The following is a 23,603-nucleotide window of genomic DNA, read 5'->3' as shown; positions in this document are numbered from 1 at the left end:
TGTTTTACATTTGACAGCAAACTTGACACACCCCAAAGTATGGCACTTTGAAATAATGAAAGAAATCTGAGAAATAAGGACTTGCTGACCTTCCCTTAGCAGTTCCTAAGACCCTCATGTGAGGGAGGGAGAAAGAAACTTCTTTGCAAAAACAGGGATGCTGAGAGGGTCTAAAGGAGCAGGCCGTGCTGTCTTCCCCAGTTTACTATCCTTTCATATCGCATTTTCTAGGATTCCCCATTTTCATCATACCTAACATAAATGCTCAGGTGTAAAGACTACCTCGGATTTTCATTTCCAAACAAATGCTCCTGTGTCAAGTAAAACTTACGTTAAATAAATTTGTGTGCTTTGTTCTTATAAATCTGTCTTTTGTTACATATATCCCATCCAAGAATTTAGAAAAGTAGAGGAAAACATTATTTATTTTGTTCCCTACAGTTTCAATATGAATATTTAACTAGAAATTTCTCTGGGTATGATTAGTCACAGACCCTCTCTCCTACCAAATGAGACACGAAAGTATGAGGTAGACAGTCGATTTAAGAGATATAATTTTTGGTCCCTCCCTGGTGACGCAGCAGGTTAAAGCGCAAAAGTAAGAAGATAGAGCTGCTTCAGCATGAGTTCGATCTCCATCCCAGAGGTGACCCACATGGCACGCAGAACTCTCCTGACCTGCCCACTGCTCCCCTCAGGAGTGTACTTCATCGATCTGCCCCTCTGCTCCCCTCTCTGTCTCTGGTGAATCCTCTCACTGCCCCTGCACCTCTGGCCTGTACCCCAGTTTTGTATGTACAAATAAATAGATATAACTTTTAATGGTTAGAGGAATTATTCCTAGTTCATTAAGACATTTAAAAAAAATAGGAATAGTGACTATACTATCAATATGCAAGATAAATATTTAAGATACCCATAAAAATGAGAAATTTAGTGAGCAACATCATAAGTTTACAGAGAAAATTCTCCAAAAATGAGAATTTAAAAAAAAATTTCTACTTCTATTATTAATCTCTCACAAAGTTTAAGCAGAAAGATCCAACATACCTCTTGTATAGCTGTCATCACCACATGTTGGACAGATTCTTCCATCATCATAATGGCTTGGATGTACTCTGAAAACAAGAACAATCTGGAATGTCACTGTCCAAATTAAAGACTATCAAGGGAATACAGGCTTACATTTCACCATTTTTAAAAGTATTTCTTATGAATTGATTCCTCTTATGAATTTCTTATATATGGTTAAATATATGTACAAAGGTAAAATGAAGATGGAAAATTACAGTATTTATTATCATTCTTTAGGATAATCTCCCTCCCTCATCATTCCTTATATAAAATCACAGGGACTCGGTCTCAGGAGTGTAAAACAATGAGCTGTGAAGCCTTAGATCAGGATGGGATGACTCCATGTCACTTATTTCTAGAACCTAAATATAGATGGTGTTTTATATTAGTCTTGTTACATGCTAAAATTTTTGAAGCCTATGCATTGTTCCTATATGACATCAAAGCACTGAATTACATGTGATTCCTGTGTGAGTCCTATTTTAATATTTTGAAAATAAAAACAATGAACCTTAGAGCTGCTCTGGACAGAAAACTAAGATGGATTTAAGGTAGAAATGGATACTGTAATTAAACAAACACTGTACAACACTGGGCTTTAAAATAATGACCCGTACCTATAAAGTATCACTGTCAACATTCTTACCTTCATCACTGCCAAAAAAGAGAACAATCTCTTAACTGTTAGCAGTGACAAAGTTGAAACAAATGTCTAAAAAGCCCTGAAAGCAGTTTTCACTATTTCCAAATCCAACAATGAATGAAAAAAGCATTTTAAAAAACCAATAGGTGAGCTGGAGTCATACAAATATGGTAAATGTTTAAATGAAACATTTACAAGAATAACTAGGAAATTTTAGCCTGAACCTACCTTCTCCACCTACCCCCAAATAAAACAATACAGAACTGTCTTGGCATGAGATCAGTGTTTTTAGAATGCCAAACTATAATCCTTTGCTTGACAGGTAACTTGTTTAAAAAAAGAAAAGGTGTCTTGATGGCACAGGTAAATCATCACATCCTAACATTCTGGTTTTAATGTCAAAGTTTTTAGTCAATTTAAAACATGTTTTTAATGAAGCATTGTCCTAAAGATACATGCACCAAATCAAATATGCAGTGATATATACAAATACATATATTGCAGTTAAAGCACAGGCATTGTTGTTAAGCCAATAGGAATACACCATACTGAACCACTATTTGGTAGAAAAAAGAATTCCTTTCATCTGAGTTTAAATTGTATTTTGTTTTTGTTAATGAGAAATACTCTATGAGTTTTAGAATACAGCAAGGGAGTGTAACTAGACATTTTATGCAAAGGTCACAGCTGGAAAGAAATCACAGAAATTTAGTGAACTCCAAGGCTATGAAGAAACTGGCACAGGTAGGGTGGCTAAACAACTTTCAAAATAAAAGATTGTGAACATGGAAGAGAAGCAACAGTGGCACTGATAATGGGGGAGGAAGAGCTTAGTGACAGTCTACTGGAAGTGCAGAAGTAACGGTGGGAGTAGCGAAGCAAAGATGCTAGTAAGGTGTGAGAGGGGAAGCGTTAGTTAAGAAGCGGTGTTGCCACGTCAAGGCCCTTCCCCGCGAACACCGTAAAATGCCAAATGATAAAATGATGATGAAAACTACATTAATGTACAAATTTTGGAAAAAATTATATTTATAGTTCAAAGTACAAGTATAAATGATTACTGAGTGCAGATCATTGAGGGAATGATGGAATATAAAGTGTACTATTCCAGGGAGTTTATCCTAAAAATGTAGCTGTTAGATCCAAAATTTACTGCACAGTTTAATAAAAAGAATATGAAGTGCAGAAAAGACATAGGATTGTGCCCTCACCTAGCCTCTCACAAGTCAGACATCTTGAGCAAGTATTATATTAATATTTATTAGTCTTAGCTTCTTAATCTGTAAAAAGCATTATTGTGGGCCCTCCCTGGTGGCGCAGCAGGTTAAAGCACAGCATTAAGAAGCTAAAGCCACTTCCGCATCAGTTCGATTCCCGCCTGTCCTGGAGGTGACCACATGGCGCGGCAGACCTCTCCTGACCCGCCCGCTGCTCCCCTCAGCAGTGTACTTTGTCAATCTGCCTGTTCTGCTGCCCACTCTGTCTCTGGTGAAGCCTCTCGCCACCCCTGAGCCTCTGGCCTGTACCCCAGTTCTGTATACACAAATAAATAAATCTTAAAAAAAAAAAAGCATTATTGTCTGTTAGTTCCTGGTAGGGTACCAGCAGCAGGGAGACACCAGTAACAGGTAGTATGGTTTCTACTCCTAGTCTTTGCTGTCTAAAATCCGCCACCATTTGTTTTGTCGCAATGTGAGAAGTCAGGTAGTTAGGGTAAGTACACGGTAAATCAGCATGCAGAGCATTGTTCCTACTACTTCTGCAGGAAAAAGTAATCTAGACATAAAGGCCCATTTATGTGTATGGTGCCTTATGCATTACAGAGCAAACACACACACACACAATTTCATTTACTCCTCATGACTACCACACTTATGAGTACATTCTTAGCTTGTAGGGGAAGAAAGAGGCTGAGTATCTTGTCAAATGTCAGTCACTTTGGTACACTGGGGCAATGGGAAGCACAGAGCCATTAAGTAACTTTAGTAAGCCTTGTCTTACACAGCAAGTCATCAAGTAATGTTTCATTATAACACTGATGAGGAAAAAAAATAATTCCTTGCTGGGGCCACTGTCCACATGGAGCCTGCCCTCTCCCCATGTCTTTGTGTGCTTTCTTCATGGTTTCCTGCTTTGACTCAGAGCTGCCAGAATGGATTCTGGACAGTCAAAACAAGCGGTTTGGAAAATGAATAACTAAACACAAGTTCCTGTTTAATGTTAGTAAGTGTTTGGGGTCTATATCATAAGTTTGGTGGTTTCTGTGCAGAGAAATAGATAAAGGAACTAAACTCTCATTTATATCAATCAGTGTGTGGTAAAACTGATTTTGTTGCAAATAAAAGTTGCAGTTCCCAAGACCCTATGACAATATTAAATGAAGACCTATACAGACCATAAATGTGCAGTGACAGGTAATACTTAACCCAGAAATTCACTCAAGAGAAGAGAATATCCTCTGGGTAAAGCGAGATGTTAAAGTCTTGTTCAAAGTTCACATCATCTGGCACCGGGGACTGCTCCTGTCTTACTGCTGCTCCCTCCGCACTGAATTTCAGTTGATCTGCCTGTTCTGCTGCCCCCTCTGTCTCCGGTGAATCCTCTCACCCTTACCCCTGCACCTATGGACTATACCCCACCCTTGTTTGCATAAATAAATAAATCTTTAAAAAAGTTTACATCATTTATATGCAATTTCAGGGGAAAAACTAAATCCAAGTATTAATCCAAGTATTAATGTCTGCATGAGAATCTAGATAAATATCAAGATTGCCTTGTTTTCTAAAAAAATGACTATAGATCATGTCCTTGTCTTTTCTAATATAATTTGCTAACTCTTCAGATATATTCTTCTAAGGACCCTTATGCATTATGTATTAACTCCAAGCTCTGATGTATCTTCTAATAAAATACATAAAAAGTCACTTGCTGAATTCAGTGGATTATATTACATTATTTTCACCTATCTTTTAAAAGAAAGCATCTACTTAAGAGATTCAATGTGTTTTGAATCTTATTTATACCAATCTTTAATGCTGTCCGAGAAGCTTGATAGACACACTTCAGTAATAACAAAAATCACAAATATAGAAGATCCTCTAATTCTTGACCTAAACTAAATTAGAAACAACCTAAAATTATTTTAAGAGCATGGCATGCTAAAATTTAAAAGGAATAGGGTTAGGAGTCCACCCTGGTGGTGCAATGGATTAGCACTATGAAACTAACCTTGGCCATTGCAACATGAGTTTGATCCCTGGCCAAAGAGGTGACCAATATGGCACAGCAGACCTCTCCTTACTCACCTGCTGCTCCCCTCAGCAGTGTATTTCAGTAGATCTGCCTGTTCTACTCCCCACTTTGTCTGTGGTGAATTCTCTCACCCCCCACACCCCTGGCTTGTACCCCAGTTATCGTATGCATACAAAAATAAATCTTTAAGTAAAAGGAATAGGGCTAAAGAGAAATACATTTTTAGAAAAAAATGAAACAGAGGCTAATAAAGCTAGTCATAGCTTCAAGAACATTAACTATTATTACACTTATCATGAGAATACTAAAAAGCATAGACAAATCCGTACTGGGAACAAGAAAAGGACATTCAGGCTAAACAAAAAACCTTCAAAGGTCAGGTAAATAACAATACTGTGTCAGAATCTTTGGAATCGCCCGTTTACCTTTCTCCTGATTCATTTCCTTTATCCCTTCTTCATTATTCTAGGCTTTAGTTGTGGTTTTATTTAAACTCTGAGGGGTTTAAAGGAAAACTAGACAGGCCTCCCTAGTGATGCAAGTGGTTAATTCTCAGCTCTACGAAGCTACCTGAAGCCAGTGCAGCACAAGTTTGATCCCCAGCCAGGGAGTTGACCAACATGGTGTGCAGACCTCTTCTGTCGCACCGGCTGCAGGGTGCTTTCAGTAAATCTGCCTGTTCTGTAACCCACTCTTGACTCTAATGAATCTTCTCGCCCCCATACCTCTGGCCTATTCCTCAGCTCTTGTATGCATAAATAAATTTTTTTTTAAATAAAGGAAAATTAGTCTTTCTGACATTTAGTTTCTCTATTCAGTTTGCTTAATCTACTATGTTCCACATCTTTGCTTAAGTAACTTCCTTGAGCCAATCAAGTCTGTCCACTATGACATCTGCCGTCACAGCACTGACCACTCACTAGTCAGGTCACACAGTTGTATGTAGCATTACTCATTGCCTTCTTCTTCCACTCAGCTACAAATTCTATGAGGGAAGTTCTGTGTCTGCTTTGTCTGACAAGTGTTCAGGGGACCCAACAAACTGCCTAATTTCATAAAATAAATCTTTCTTAACTGCAACTAAAATATCCAATTTTAAGTTTTCAGAGCTGAACTGATCCCATATATTAGATCAATCATTGCTAATATTAAGTATTATTTAATTTAGCTGGTCCATTTCCAAATAAGAGCAAGCTATATCACATTCAGGATAGTTAAAAACATATGCTTTAAAAATTATGCAGTGTTGGCCCTCCCTGGTGGCGCAGCAGGTTAAAGCACAGCACTAAGAAGCTAAAGTCACTTCCGCATGAGTTCGATTCCCGCCTGCCCCGGAGTGACCATATGGCATGGCAGACCTCTCCTGACCCGCTCACTACTCCCCTCAGCAGTGTACTTCGTTGGTCTGCCTGTTCTGCTGCCCACTCTGTCTCTGGTGAAGCCTCTCGCCGCCCCTGAGCCTCTGGCCTGTACCCCAGTTCTGTATGCATAAATAAATAAAATTTAAAAAAATTATGCAATCTTGCACAAAGGAGAAGAGTATCATTTTCTTTCTTTTTTTTTTTTAAGATTTATTTATTTATGCAGACAGAACTGATGTACAGGCCAGAGGTGCAGGGGGTGTTGAGAGGATTCACCAGAGACAGACTGGGAAACAGAACAGGCAGAGTGACAAAGTACACTGCTGAGGGGAGCACTGGGCGAGACAGGAGAGGTCTGCCACACCATTTATGTCACCTCCCTAACTGGGGAATCAAACTCATGCTGAAGCGGCTGCAGCTAGCTTCATAATGCTATGCTTTAACCCGTTGCACTACCAGGGAGGACTTGGAACTTAATGAAGTTTATTCTAACTAGCTTCAAAATGAATTATTAGCAAAATACCAGAAAATGGCATTCTTTGAGAGTGCCCTTAAAGATTTCATTGTTTGTTCTGGTGATCATATATGAAATACACTACACATATATAATTTTTCTTAGTTTTGAATGTATACATTTAAATAAATTACCTTGCTTCTGTTCACAGTTCACAGCACAGCCTAAAATGAGTTGAAGCATCCTTCCAAGCTCTGCAGCATCCGAATGCTCCCCAATAAGGTTCACATCAGGAAGGGTAAAGTCATTGATTTGCTGCCCTAAAATCTGAATGAAGATACAAAGGTTAGAACTGCATTTACATTTATATGACCCAATAAAAGATTTGATAGAGGTTAGTTTGTCAGCATCAGAAACTCACTGTTCAGGACAGAGCTGTTATGTCAATCTCACTCCCAATTTCTATTTTACCTCCTATACTAAATTATAACTATCCAGAGAAATTGCAATGTAGACCCTAATCTGGTATAAGGTATGTACATGAACAAAGAAAATGAGCACTACTGATTCCTCCACTACTCCCAGAAAAATTGGAGGTGTTTCCTCTGAAAATGTAGTCAGAGAATTCTAAACTCATCAGGAGTACCAGATAAGTAGAGATTAAGATAGGCTCATGCTCCCAACAGTAAGATTCTCTTTCATCATCTTTATTCCATGTGACTCCAAAATACTGACAGTAAGACACCTATATCAGGAAAGAAAATGGTGCATTCTTTCATGGAGAACCTGGTCCCAAGTGAAATGACTTATATGCAGACAAATGGACTGGTCTCTGTCAGATAACCCTACAGAGGAAAAGGAGGATCCTAACACAACCTGCATAGACAGGGTGAGTGTGCTGTGGTGTCATGGGTGATGAGAGAACAATGCATGGGAAAGTAGAAGAGGTCTTACAGTACCTGGTTGCTTGGGCTAAAAAGCACGGATATGATGCTTACCATAGCAGAACACCACAGTAAATTTTGGAAAGTTTTAAAAAGTCATCTGGCTTTGGAGTGCAGAAGAGACTCCAGGGACGCAAGTGGAAATAGGGCAACCAGTTAGACAACTCTAGTAAGTACTATGAGATAGAGAAGATAGAAGATGTAGATATAACTGCCGGTAGCGTGGGAGGAAAAACACAGGAAAATAACATAGGTGTGCAGTTTTGGTGTATCCATTTGATATGTGAGTTCATGAAATTTAAAGTAAAACTAGTTAGCACTAAAGACAGATTTTTACTGCAGCAATGTCTTAGCTGTTCTGTTGCAGGTTTAAGATAAAATGATTTAGTCTAGGGAATTTGCCAAGAAATAAAATACAAGTAAATATGGAGTTGATTATAATAGCAATGCATAGGCTCTAAGCTATATTTGTAAGTAAGGAAAGAAAAAAAAGTTCAGCATATATTAGTGATCATCTACAAACTATACAACTGTAATTTCACTGATAGAAATTATCTAGTAACTACCTAATAGATGATTGCATGAACTAACATCCTTGAAATACACAACTAATTTTGAGGTAATTTTTCCTTTTCTTGAAACTTTTAAAAAATACTGTAAAACTAAACAATCTTATAGTACTATTCCCAAGCAGAATGAGAAAAAGTCCTTACCTCATGATTGTAATCCAGGATTCCTTTTAATATTTTCTTTAAATTGCTTATCTGTTTAAAGAGAGAGGAAATGACTTGGTTTTTAAAAGGCTTCAAGCACAGATCAAAATGTAATTTAACATAAAACATTTCAGAACTAACTAACCATAAAGCAAATTAAAACACCCAACAGCATATTTAAATTACTGTCATCATCAAAAAAGATCAATGCTTTCTTTGATCCAAGAGATATATAAAACACATTTTCTAATTACAGAAAAATTTTGATGTTTTAACAATATGGATAAAAATGAATTTAATTTAATTTGATTTTTTTGGAGGTAAAAAACATGCCATCCTAAATGAAGACTTGAGTTCAGTGCTATTTTCACTCAGAAAGAGACGTTGCATGTTACACAGGGAGCTAATTAAGCAATTAAACAAAACTTGCAGTCAAAATTACCTTTAGGAATCTCCAAAGCAACCTAAGGAAGATGTTATAACCTGTAGAGGAATATCTCCAAATTCCTTCACTGTCAGAAAAGACTATGTTTGTGTTCTTAGTAATTGTTAATTGTGCGTTTTTAAACTAACACACAGTAAAATTAAAATTGACATTTTTGGTCTACAGTTTTATGAATCCTAACATATATGAATTCGTGTAACCACCACCACCATAACCAGAAAACGAAATAGTTCCGTCTGTGCATGAATGTTTACAGCAGCTCTATCCACAATCTCTAGAAACTCAGGAGCAACCCAAATGCTCTTGGATGAGTTAATAAACAATTTGTTGCACTTCCATACAATGAAAAAACTACTTTACAATAAAATGGTTCAAAGTCCTGATACATACAACAAACTGAATGAAACACATTCATTACACTGAGTAAAAGCAGTTAATCTAAAGAAATTGCATGTTGTATGCCATTTATATATAACATCATTATTTTTCAATATTGCATTATAATATTATATAAGTTTCAGGTGTTCATCATTAAAAATCAGCTTAACGCATCAGGTTCACCACTAAAAGTCCAGTTCTGTCCTTTACCATATAATTGACCACCTTTCACCTACACCCTTCTTCCTCATTCCCTTCCGTTAACCACTAATTGGTCTTAAGAGAATTTTAAAAGTTTCTTTCTGTTTTATTTAGACTGTTTGATTTTTCTATAGGCTACAGACTTGTGAAACCATACAGAGCTTTCCTTTCCCCATCTGATTTTTTTCATTTTGCATAATACTTCCAGGTAGGGTTTAATTTTTTTATAGCTGAGTAGTATTGCATTGTTATACACTATATCTCCTGTTCTCTAATTATCTGTGGATGGGTACACTCAGGTTGTTTACAGCTCTTCAATATTGCAAATAATGCTGTAATGAACATGGGGGTAAGCACGCTGTTTTAGTTGTAAATATTTAGGAGCCATGAGGTTAAATAAAACATACTATTATATCTTGAAATGCTAGTATAACAGTCTTGCAAAATTCTTATGCTATAAAGAAGCATCTCAGTATGGAGACAGGATGAAGGACCAACATACAGACATTGCCCAAGAATCAGCACACAGGTGCACTGGCTGAAATGACAAAATTATGTATTTTATTTACTGTAAACTGTTAGTCCCCCCCTTTTTTTTTTGACTCATTTGGTTGAATTTGTATTATGTTAAATGTGCACACACTACAATTCTGTTAATTATCTACTTAGTCAACCTCTAGCTAATATTAGCATTTAAAGATGTCCTAGCACAAAGCATTATAGAATCTAAGGCTATCACATAGAATAGGCTGAATTATAGCTGCAGAACACAGTGTTTAATCATACCAATTTTTTTAAGGAAGAAATAAGTCAAAAACTGATTTTTACAAAATACATCATTAAAGAGGTTTATGCTTCCAAAAATGGATAAACTGGTAATATGCATTAAACATGATTTTGTTCTAGGATGTTCATTTTTTCATATTTTAACATTTAAGATAACGTGATCATAAAAAGTCAATGTGGTCATTTAAAAATGGGAGTTTCCCATTAAAAAAAAGTGTTTATCTTATTTAATCAGTGATACATTAAAATTAAAGAATATAGGATAAAATATAGAGAATAAGAATGCAGCTCAGTACTGACATTTTCAGTTCTGTATATTATGAGTATAACAATTTTTCCCTTCTCCTATTATTGCCTTTTCAACACTTGTGACACTGAATACAGCATGTGTTTGTTTCTATGAGTACTTTGTATGTGTGTGGTGACATATGCAACCCCCCTTGCTCAAGCCAGAGAGCAAACACAAAATGTTTAGCACATTATTTTAAACATTCATGAATTGCTCTTAAACATTAAAAATTTATTTTAATTGACCATTCTTCAATGATTATTTAGAAATTAAAAGTCATTAAACAATGCCCATTCATTCTCATTAAAAAAGAAGTAATTAGATTATGGCAAACCCAACATATAAACAATCAGTAAATATTTTTCATCAAATACTCATTTTTTATGGGGAAATACAAACAAATGGAGCTTTATGTATTTTAAGTCCAGGGGTTTTACATACTTGTTTACATTTCTGAGTTTCTACATTCTATATCAAAAAGAAATGGTTCTAGAGTTATTAAAACTGCTAGTCATGATCATTACTGGATCATGAAAATCAATCAGTGTACCAAATAATAGACATGGAGGACACATAAGTGGTTTTTGGGACTAGAGAAGGGTGCAGTGGTGTAGATGTGGACATAGAAAGCAGCAGCAGGGAGTCTCGTGGAGAGGGAATGGTTCTGCATCCTCAAGGTGGTGGCCGCAGCATGACTGTCCAAACTGACAAAGCTACACAGAACTATACACACCAACAGAAAAGAGTGTGTAAAACTGATGAAACCTGAGTGACACTGTTGATTGTACCAACATCAGTTCCCTAGTTTTGATATTACATTATAATTACATAAGACATAACCATTAGAGAAATTGGGTGAAAGGTATACAGAACTTCTATTTAGTGGGTTACAAGTGATACTTTAAAAAATAAAAATATTACTGCATAGAATAAGGGCAAAAACGTGATCAATTATATGTATATGAACATAAATATGGGGAGCAGGCTGCTCTGTAAACTATTTACCTTGTTGTGGGTTTTGGTCAAAGAAGACTGAGAAATACTGAAATTTAAGGGTATTGGGAAGGAAATGAAAAAGAATTCATTTGCTGGGTGTTGTTGGACAACTGATAATGAGCAACATTTTCTCACTAATAATAATATACCAACTGATGTGCTATGCTACATTCTAAAGACAGCACATATAGTAACTTATTTCGTAAGGTAGAAACTATGATAATCTTCATTTTGCAAATGGGAAAACAGGCACAGAAAGGTTAGAAGTTTCCCAAACTAAGAAAGGGAAAGTTGGGCCATTGAGACAAGCATTCTAGGTCTACAGTTCACATTCTCGAGACTATGCTTTGCTGACTCACATTCTATCCTGCTGAGCAACTTCAGGTTACTTCCAAGACTCAAGTCTGGATTATTTCACTAAAGGCTACATAAGTTTCTAAAGCTCACTAGATACAACAGATAAAAAAAATCAACAAATGTAAGTCAAAGTCAAATTAACCAATGGAAAAATAAAAAGAATATACCTTTAGCCTCCAATTATCTCCTACTTCGGTTTTGATTCTGTTAAGCCAATTTTCATCAAAATATGAAGGATCTCTGCAAATAAGAAAAAGCTAGCATATTAAGATCATGTAGCTATAAAGCTTCAAAAGTAAGTAAAACTGAAACTCATCCCATATCATTACTTAACTACAAAATAAAAATGTATTTGCCACATATTAACCACTAAGTAACTCAGATGAATGGATACAATCATAGTCCATCAGCTCATTAAAATTTTATCAAAATGTAAACTAAAAGAAAAAGATACAGTTAATATAAGATAAAATTGTAATAGAATAAACTATTCTGAAATTAACAAATTGTATATACTACACTAGTACCTAAAAATAGGCAAAAATCAATGGCAGGATTTTAAATAGAAAAGAATGTTATGATACACTTTTTCAGTTAAGATTTCACCTACTTTCATCACCTTGATACTTAGAAGGTCACCAACAATGTCACTGAATTTTTTATTTCTTTTAATAAACTGAGAACCTAGCCCCTCAAAGTTACTAGGCATTAGACAAAGGTGAACATATCTCTAAGGTTCAAAATCTAAGATAATATTGGCATGGGCATACAATCTTAAACAAGAATAGAAGCTGACTAAACTTGGGTTTAACTTATTTTGAAAATTTCCCAAATCCCTATTAATATCTAAAACAAAAAGAACCTTTTTTGTCCAGCATGATCCTCAGTTTTAAGGCTTGAAAACTATGCTCTAAAAAATTATTTGTTCAAGTTCACAGACTGAACATCTGTTTGTCCTACTCCAGCATAGCGTGAAATTCAAAGCTCTTTCCATAGCATCCCAGCTGGGTCAACTCAATTTATATAGTCACCCTAAATGATAAGTACAATTAGCACTAATTTTTGCCCACGTTATCTTTAAATGAAACAACATGCTCCTGAAAATTTCAGAATTTTATTAAAAAGGAAAGATGTACTTATTTTAGTAGTATGCATTAATGAAAAAGTTACAACTAAGTTACTTCTGATAAATCTATTATGATTGTTTTTGAAATTTGTATCATTAATGCAATAACATTAATTTCAGTTTTTCTATTTTTGAAAACAGCTTTATCAACATCTTGCCCATTTAAAGTATACAATGCAAAAACTAGTATATTCACAGAGCCGTAGCTCCAACACCACAATCAAACTCCAGAACATTTCCAACTTTTCAAAAAGAAGCCGTCCATTAGCTGTCACTTTACACTTTCCTGTCTCTGGTGCACTTTCTGTCTTTACGGGTTTACCTATTCTGGACATTTCATATAAGTGTAGCCATACATTATGTAGACTTTTGTGCTTGGATTCTATTATGTAGTATTTAGGATACAGGTCCCTTCTCAGACAAGAAATGAAGTAAGTCTCCTCATTTGAAGAGCTGCCTTTTTACTTTTGGATGTCATAATTTGCAACACAAGGTATTTTTTTTAATGATAGTCTATTTTTACACCATTTTGTGCCTTTTTCTATCTCAGTTGTAATCCCCATGGGCTTCCCATCCCCAATTCACCCATGTGCCATCACCATAGTCCAGTGCACCCCACCCCCATTTCTGATCCCATTCCCCACTCCACCCCTGTAAAATGTCTCTGGTATATAGTTGCTCATCCCACCCACCCCCAACACCCCCCACTCTTGGTCCTTTATGCTCCTGCTATGAGGGAAACCATCCAGTATTTTTCTTTTTCTTTCTGGCTTATTTTATCAAGCATGATCCCTTCCAGCTCTATCCATGTTGCTGCCAAAGGCATGAGTTTATCTTTTTTGCTTGAAGAGTAATAATTCATTGTGCAGCACAAGATTTTTTACACTGATAATGTTCAACTTACCGATCTTTTACTTTTGGTATTGTATCTAAGAGGCTTTGTCTAATTCAAAATCAGGAAGATTTACTCAATATTAGCTCTTATGCTTAGATTTATGATCCATTTGTATCTTGTGTAAAAAAGTGGTCTAACTTCATTCTTTTGCATGTGGATATTCATAACCCATTGATTTTTGTTTTAGACCTAATCTAGCTTCTTTAGTGAAGGACCTTTTGTTACTAGGTTAAGAGAAAGCAATTTGAGCAAATGTATGCAGACAAGGAAACTCATTAGAAGATCACTGAGGCGTATTCCTGTAATGAATTATAACTGGGACTCCTGAAGAACTGGAAAAAGGATCTGGAAAGCTGTGTTTAAAATCCAGAGAGAACACTTTCTGACTCAATCTTTCCATCTACATTTTTTCCCTGAGACCAACATGTTTTATGTTTCTCTTTACACGAAGTTGGAGATAGCTGCAGACATGTTTCTAGTTTTCACTACTTCAGTTCAAGCAAATAGCATCAAGACAAACCATTCCTCAGTCCTAATTCAAAATTTCCAGGAAAATCTAAATAAATCAACTAGAGTCTGTTTTTCCACCTCTAATCCCATTATATGTGACAAGAAAGATAGAGAACCAAAAGAAAGACACACATTTTAGGGGGAAGAATGATCACATATATGAAAAGAGTTCAGAAGAGGATGAATTTTCAGAGAACGGGAGTGCTAAAAATTGGTAACTCCCCCCAAAAAAAAAAAAAACTCTTGTAAAAATAGATAATGAGGACTCTCACTGGTGGAGAAATGGGTTAAAGCACCACATTATGAAGCTCTCTGAAGCCACTGCAGCACAAGTTCGATCCCCAGCCAGGGAGTTGACCCACATGGCACAGCAGACAGACCTGACTATCCCACTGCTCCTCTCAGCAGTGTATTTCAGTCAATCTGCCTGTTCTGCTTCTCATTCTGTCTCTGGTGAAGCCTCTCACCCACCACACCTCTGGCCTGTACCCCAGTTCTGTATGCATAAATAAATAAATCTAAAAAGAAATAGATAATGAATAAACCTTTTGTAAAAATAGATACTGCAAACAAAAAAAATAACTGAAGTGAATTCAGGAATAAGTAAATTATGAAATAATCATAAAAATTCAGGAAATAAAAAATATTCATTTTGAGGGACACTTTTTAAAAAATCTAAAAAGCTATAATCAAAAACATAATCCTTGCCAATCAAGTATTAGTATATCTAACCAAGAAACTCATGCAAAGGTCAATCAGGGACTTGAGAACAATGTGTTTGGTGATTAGTCCAAACCAAAGGCACTAAACTTACAAGTGGCAATTCAGGATTACATAGCTAGATAATACTCATGTTTTATCAGAAAACCCCTAACATATAGAAAGGATTGCTTTAAAAAGTCTAAGAAATGCACAGTGCTCCAAGAACTCCAAGATTATGGGATACTTCATTTGTAATTTAGAACAATACATATTATGAATAAAACAACTTTGAAAAATCTGAGCATTTAAAATCAAGCATCCTAATATAGGTCCTTTTTCCTTTAAGAGATTATAAAATCACAATCACAGAAGCATATCTGAGTTAGAAAGGGAAGACAACAAAAACAGTCATTCCCATCATGAACTAAGCATCAATAGCCAGGCACTGAACCAGAACCTTGTATTTGCAATGAGTTTGCAAGATGTGTATTGTTACCCTATATTACAGTTAAGGAAAAACAGATTAATAAGTCATATGGAAATATTTAGGAAATATTTATTAGGAGTATTCTTAACAAACTATCCTTAGCTTTTTACTTTGCTCTGTTACCTGCTAAGTAAAAAGAAAAACAGTAACACAAAACATAAAAAAATTTTCTTATATATTTCCAGTGACATATCTATTTGGCTAATAACTTATATACCAGCCACAGTTTAAGTAAAAGGAAAATCTCATTAATTTTAATTCATGATAATACCAATTTTTATCTGCATGAAGTCGATTACCCCCATAGAAACGAAAAACATTTTATTTGTATTGCTGAAATTATTTCAGCAATTTAATACTCTTATCTAATTACCCCAAATAAAAATGGGGTTAAAAACCAAAAATGTATACTGATTCCATTTCTTAATATGGCATTTTTATTAGCAAATCTTAGTTTTTGCTTCATAAACACAGTGATTCTTAGATCTACTTTCAAATGATCTTCAATTATAACTATAATTTTTATATCCCTGCCTTTAGAGAATTGGCTACAATAATTTCAATTTTGTATCTACAATGACAACAAAGTAGAGCAATTATACTTGATGGCTGCTGTGTCAATACAGTGCATCGGGACAGCCTCTAACTCAAGGACAGGCAGCTCAGGGTACTATGAAAAGAGTATCCATTTAAGAAGCATTCCACCATTATCCACAGCTTGACCTTCATCTTATCGCCTATGGTCTCATTTATTTTCTCCTTCCCTTTCTTGAACTCTGGAAATAAAACTAAAGGCACTTAGAGGCAAACTTACTACTTGTGACCTTACTCTAGATCAATATGTGGTTGTGAGCATACTGTGCTTCCTGTCACTGAGTTCCTGAAGCCTTTAAAACTTCCTAAGTGGTGTTAAGTATCTTCTATAATTTACGATTAGCTCTTTCCAACCATACCTGAGTTTATGATGGAGGTGATTTAATGTATGGCCCTATGTAGCTTCAGAATGGAGTTGGTCCTGGAAGAACTAACCATCTTTACCCCATGAACTCCAGGAAGGGACTGGAGATTGAGTTCAATCACATGGTTAATGCTTTCATCCTAAACTTTATATAGGCGTCCAGTGTATGTTTGCAAATACAAACCCTACACTACAAGGTTCAATGAACACATCAATATGAAGGAGAGCAGCGTGCATGGACGGGGCATGGAATTGCTGCATGGCCCCCAATTCCATGCCTATGCTATACATCTCTTTCATCTGTCTCGTTTATAAAACTGTCACAAGTACCACACTTTCCTGAACTTTATGTCATTCCTGCCAATTATCAAACCTGAGGGTGTTCCAGTACTTCCTAAATTTGTAGTTGGCAGGCGAAAGGGTGGGTGCACTAAGGACCTCATGTCTACCTGGCATGTGAAGTGGGGTTAATCTTGTGGAACTGAGGCCTTAACTGATAGAATCTGTGCTAACTCTGGGTTGTATTCTATTTGAAGGACTTTGACCATAACTTGTGGAGTTTGAGCTAACTCATGAAGTTATTATTGGACTAAACTGAAGTGTAGGACATCCAGTCAGAGTTCTTCCTGGAAACAAAGTATAAAAGAAAAAGGCTGTTTTTAATTTCAAAGTCAGTGTAAGGGTGGTACATAGTCTACAGTGAGAAAAATGACAGACATTAGTGAAGGGTGGAAGGTGGTGAGAAGGTGTTTCCTGCTATCCCACCAATAGACATTCTAAGACCATGCAAATGGCCAAGACAACAGATATCTGACATATACTGCACATGCTGCCTACTGATGTACATGAAAATCTCCAGTAAGAAAAAAAAACTAAAAATTACCCAGATGTTCAGCAGCAGATGAATAGATAGATGAATATTTATACATACAATAAAATATGCATGAACCAGGCCCTCCCTGTGGCACAGCCGTTTAAAGTACAGAACTAAAAAGCTAAAGCCACTTCAGCACAAGTTCAATCCTCACCCCAGAGGTGACCCACGTGGCACAGCAGACCTCTCCTAACCTGCTTAAGGTACCCTTTCGCAGTGTACTTTTTCAGTCAGCCTGTTCTACTCCCCACTGTGTCTCTGGTGAAGGCCCTGCACCTCTGGTCTGTACCCCAGGTCTGTATGTATATAAATAAATCTTTAAAAATGTATATATTGAGGAAACTTTTTGAGATGATGGATTTTCATTTCCTTGACTTGAGTGAATGTTTCATAGGCATTTACACAGAGTATGATTCAGCAAATTGTTGACCATAAAAATGTTCAATTTAGGCCCTCCCTGGTGGCGCAGTGGGTTAAAGCGCTGCACTTAGAAGCTAAAGCCACTTCCGCATGAGTTCGATTCCCGCCTGCCCCGGGGGTGACCACATGGCGTGGCAGACCTCTCCTGACCCGCCCGCTGCTCCCCTCAGCAGTGTACTTCGTCGATCTGCCTGTTCTGCTCCCTACTCTGTCTCTGGTGAGGCCTCTCACCGCCCCTGAGCCTCTGGCCTGTACCCCAGTTCTGTATGTACAAATAAATAAATCTTTTAAAAAAAATGTTCAATTTATTGTAGCTCAACTGCAGCTTAATAAAGTTGTTTAAAAAAAAAAAACAAGAAAAGGAAGAGTGAAGTACTTAAGTGCTAAAAAGAATGTGTGATAACTATGTGATTCCAATACTTGGACATTCTGGAAAAGGTCAAACAATGAGGTCAGTGAAAAGATCAGTGCTGTAAAGGTGGGAGGGGATGGTTAGGTGGGACAAAAGGGATTTTTAGAGCAGTGAAACTATTCTGTGTGGTACTATAATAAAGGCTACATGTCATCAATTATTTGACAAAACCTACGGAATAGTAACACAGAGTGAACTATAATGTAACATGGATTAGGGGAGACACTGATGGGTCCATGTATGCTCACCAACTGTAACAATTGTACTACTATGGTGGGGATACTGAGAGTGAGGGAGGAGGCTGTGTGTGTGGTAGGGCAGGAGTATGAGGGAACTTGCCATAGTTTTGCTCAATTTTTAAAAACATTTTAATGCAGTAAATATGCATAACATTTACTACTTATACCATTTTTAGGCATGTGGTTCAGTGGCATTAAAGACACCATTGTTTGCAGTCATCACCACTACCCATCTCCAGAAAGTTTCCATCATCCCAGAATGAAACTCCTTTCCACCGAATTTTGCTGGGAAACTAATGCCACTCTACAAAAGTCTATTAACTTTTTAAAGAGGGGAACATGAACTTACAGGGACAAAAAGAATGATCAAGAAGTCAACAGCATCAAAAATTTTAAAGCCAGAAAGTAGATAAAGAAGATGACTTAAAAACTGGAGTGGAAAAATTATATTAATGATAAGCATACTTAGAGCCATTCATACTTGAAAAACTTTCCACTGAAAGTCAAAAAGATTCAATGTTTCAATTATCAGTTCAGACACAATGAAAAGATGTGTCATTTCCAGTAACCTCAGCACCTATACTCTGTTGGCTTTCTCAGACCTCTCTGAAGACATCAGGTCTTCAAGGCTCAGGTATACATTTCTTTTCACCCAACTTTCCCCTCGGTAATTTACTCCAAACTTACAGTTTCTATTATGAGATGTTCATTTTGACATCTCCACTTTGGACTCCTCTTTCGAATGACAAATGTGTATTGTCAACTTCTAACTTGGAATTTTTTCTTGATGTCTCAATACCACTCGGGTTCAATGTCCCCCAAACAAAACTCATGACACATCCAGCACTGTCCCCACAGCAGATCTCCTTGCAGCATTCCCAATTCAGTGGGAGGTATGAGAGGAGTCAAATAAGACAGAGCAGGGAGCAGAGCAGGAGATTTACTGAAACATTGCTGAGGGGAGCAGCAGGCAGGTCAGGAGAGGTCTGCCGCACTATGTGGGTCACCTCTGGGGCGGGGATTGAACTGGTGCTACAGTGGCTGTGTGGACTGCTTCACAGTGCTGAGATTTAACCCCATGTGCCACCAGGGAGGCCCAAAAGTCAATCCAAACACCTCCCTTTGGCCCAATACATCAACATTTGATTTTCTACATCACTGTCAGTCAGTCCATCCACTTTGTCCACATCTCCTTTACCACTCTTAGTTCAAAGTAGGATCACCTCCCATCACTACAAATTTTTCCCCAACTGATCATTCCTTTTCATTCTAGCCTCTTCCAATTCATTTCAGACCTACAGCCAGGATATTTTCAAAATGTAAATACAATCATATTGATCCATTTCTGCTCAAAATTCATTTGCTGCCCAGAGTGCTACATGGTCTGACTCTGTCCACCCTGTCATCTTCACCTTTTAGTCACTCAAACTTGTTTCTTTGTGTTGTAATTTTCACAATGTCCCTTCAGTCTGAATGGCCTCTGCATACATTCCTTCTGCCAAGAAATCTGTTACCTATCACCTTTCAGATTTCTCCCTTCTGGGGTAAAATGTTCAAGACTTCCATCAGTAAGTTAAGTATGTCTCTTACAAACTTTCACTACATTGTGTACTCCTGTGTAGTAGCTGTTATTGTAGCAATTTTGTCTCAGTGGTTAATTAAAATGTGTTTTATCCCAGATTATAAACTCCCCAAGGCAATTACCATTATCTGCTGTGGCTAGCCCTTGTATCAACTGATGCTGGACACAAAGTAGTCATTCAGGATATATCAAACTAACAGGGGAGGAACTCAACTTTCTAAAGTTACATATGTTATATAATCATCTAAAACAGATAACATGCAACAATATGAATATATGATGACAAATAACTCAAACACCAAAGAGTATATGTTGTGTGGTTCCACTTATAAAATATTCAAGAATAGGAAAAATGAATTGATGGTACTTAAGTCAGACCCATGGCTATTTTTCGGGCAAGAGGTTTTACTGATTAGGGAGAGGAAAAAGTCATTTGGGTGCTAGAAATGTTCTGTGTCTTCATCTTTGAGGTGGTCATATGTATGTGTATACACACACATAATATACACAACACACACACACAAATTCATTACTATTTTTAGTATGTTTTTCTGTGTGTGTTTTATCTCAATGAAAGGGAAAAAAGGCATTTTGGAAATAAAAAGAAAAAATCTAAGTATCAATGAGAAATATAACAGCAAAATTTTGATTAGTTAAATAATCACCTTGCAGAACATGACATATATTTTGCTCTTGATTTGGTGAAACTACACACACATACATACACACTCTGTCTCTGCAAGTAACAGAAAGCCTATTCAGACTAACTTCAGCCAAAAAAATTGCTTAGTTACACATACCTGGAAAGCACCTAGATCCACAAACTAATTTTGACTAAGGACTTGAATAAATTCTCCAGACCCTTCAAAGGCTGAAAATAATTACGGCCTCACTCAGAGATGACTGTGAAAATAGCAAGATCACTCTTCTTAGAGTGCTAGAACCAGGGCTGGTTAGGTTTCAAATGAGTTTTTTTGAGCTTCATCAAAAACACTGTGGGTCTATACGTGAACACCATCCAATGAGAAAAGCCATAACAAACTGTAGTTTTCAAGCTCAAGTACCAGTTAGTTCTAAGGCAAACAGACTGAATCTCTGAAGTGCAGGCATCTGAACTGCCTCTTAGCTGGGCAACTCTACATAGCACACTACAAAGGGAACAGCAATAACCTACTCAATGATATTACTAATTCTCAACTAACCACAAAAAAAACTTAGCTAGCTACATGCAAATCTTTCAACAACATGAGGCTGACAAGAGTTCAAGGCTTCAAAATACGAAAGTATGCCCTAAATCACATTGAATCTGAAGACTTCTTAAATTCATAGGCAATCCTTAATTTGAATATGTTAGGTAAAAGTTGAAGATAGTTATATAACACCAAATTTATAGCTAACATGTTTTCAAAATACTTAGAAGTACTAACAATCAGGTATGTTTTATATGCCCCAATGTGCCCCCCATTTTTACATTATATTGAGGTAACACTGACAACACTGTATGCTCAAGGGGTATAGGTTCATATCTCTACAAATATATGTTCTCACACAGCTCACCACCAATCATCTACCAACATAGTCCACTGAACCACTCCCCACTTTGCTCCCTCCCCACCCCCTTCTGTCAGATTTCAAAGCTTTGCTTTTATGTGTTCCTTTGCATATTGCATGAGTAAAGTAACTGGTATATATCTTTCTCCTTCTGACTTACTTTGCTTAGTATAATCCCTTCCAGCTCCATCCATGTTGCTGCAAATGGCAGGATTTCATCTTCTTTTTAATATAAGCTGAGTAGTATTCCACTGTGTATATATATAACATCTTTTAATCCACTCATGTATCATTGGGCACTTAGGCTGTTCCCATAGCTTGGCTATTCATAGTGCTGCAATGAACATAGGAGTGCATATATCCTTTGAAATTAGTGGTTTTATATTTTGGGGGTAGATACTTTGGCACAGAATTGTTGGATCATATGGTAGATGTATTTGTGACATTTTGAGAAACCTCCATACTTGTATACATAGAGACTGGAGTAGTCTACATTCCTATCAACAGTATACAAAGGTTCCTTTTTCTTCACATCCTTGCCAACAATTATTCCTGTCCTTACTGATAACAGCCATTCTCAGGGGTGTGAGGTGGTATCTCACCGTGGTTTTGATTTGCATTTCCCTGATGATAAGTGATGCTGACTAATTTTTCATGTGCCTTTTGCCTTCTTTGAAAAAGTGTCTATTTAGCTCTTTTGCCCATTTTTTGACTGGTTATTTGCCAAATATTTTATTCTTTTAATCAGTCAAAGAACATGAGCACCTATGATGCAGACTGAACCATGAGAAAATGTTGGTATTTGTCTATTTCTGACCCACAAAAGAACAGCATTTTCATATGATTCACCCAAAACCAGACACTGTTCTAGGTGGTTAAGATGTAACAGCGCATAAAACAAATTCCTACCTCTATGTGGATTTACATTGTGTGTGTGTTAGCAGAAGAGTGTGGGAGAAGTGGCAGATAACAAATACATAAGCCACTGCAAGGCAGATCAGATAGTGCTACATACTCTGGAGAACATGAAAAGTTAAGAGAGAGAGAATGGTTGCTGCTTATTTTATAAAAGTGGTCAGGAAAGACTCCACTGTTTAAAATCCTAAAGAAAGAGAGAGTAAGCCTTTTAGGTTCTTTTACATGTCACAATCTGGTTGCTAATATGAAAATTTTTGCCAACCTTATGCCAGAAAAACATAAGAACAAGTAATTCTGCTAAACTACTATTAACAATCATCGCCCTAATTAAATTTGCAACCAGGCAATCAGTACCTAAGCCAGTCAAAAATCATCACTGCAGCTTACAGTTCTTATTCCAAATGCACCACATGTCTCATGTAAGCACTTTTCAGTACATGCTTTCAATCTAGTAAATATTCATATATACAAAACATACAATAAGGTCAGCTATTTATTCTTACATCTTTTGAAGAACCTGGGCCATCACAACCCCATTCGTTAAATCTTCCACAGTCTGGCATGGTGCATCCACATTAAATGTCTGGATCTGAGGGGAGAAAAGATTCTATGGTTAACTGAATAAAAAATTTGTCCCATTTCTTTGGTGATTATATCATCTTGGGAATTGTTCTAAGTTTTGAAAAACATTTTCTTTTCCCTTTTTAGGAAACTTCCTGCAGGTTATCACTGTAATCTTTTCCCTTTGGTAAAGAGAAATTGTGGTGGGCACAGGGTGTCACCCAGCATTCATTCTCCTCAGCGATGATCAACAGGAGAGAGTCATGGTAACTTCCTTCCCTCTTCTGGTTACTGTCTCAGGGATGTACCAATTACTTTGTTCAGGTAAAGACAATTTGGACAAAGCAATGCTTACTTGAGCTTCTGGGAAAGAAAATTCCAAAAGTCTGTTTTATCTAATATGGACAAGTATGTTGCCTTCAATGTCACTAGCAGTCACTTATGACTACTAAGGGAACAAATCAGTATTAGGATG

General features: G+C 36.7%; 1 protein-coding gene across 2 annotated transcripts in view; it reads right to left on the bottom strand.

The window, feature by feature from the left end:
- Positions 1-23,603, bottom strand: part of HOOK3 (hook microtubule-tethering protein 3) — a 75,153-nt gene that overhangs the window by 43,898 nt on the left and 7,652 nt on the right. For both annotated transcript variants that reach the window (XM_012724939.1, XM_004682289.2), the window contains exons 2-6: positions 23,071-23,156; positions 12,061-12,133; positions 8,442-8,492; positions 6,979-7,111; positions 1,051-1,118 (exon numbers count right to left, since the gene is read on the bottom strand). In XM_012724939.1, coding sequence (XP_012580393.1) covers positions 1,051-1,118; positions 6,979-7,111; positions 8,442-8,492; positions 12,061-12,133; positions 23,071-23,156 — 411 coding nt within the window. The remainder of the gene's footprint in view (positions 1-1,050; positions 1,119-6,978; positions 7,112-8,441; positions 8,493-12,060; positions 12,134-23,070; positions 23,157-23,603) is intronic.

The sequence above is a fragment of the Condylura cristata genome, unplaced genomic scaffold (genome assembly GCF_000260355.1).
Source record: "Condylura cristata isolate star-nosed mole 26May11 unplaced genomic scaffold, ConCri1.0 scaffold00014, whole genome shotgun sequence".
NCBI classification, from domain to species: Eukaryota; Metazoa; Chordata; class Mammalia; order Eulipotyphla; family Talpidae; genus Condylura; species Condylura cristata.
This window is presented reverse-complemented; position numbering and strand designations above follow the sequence as displayed.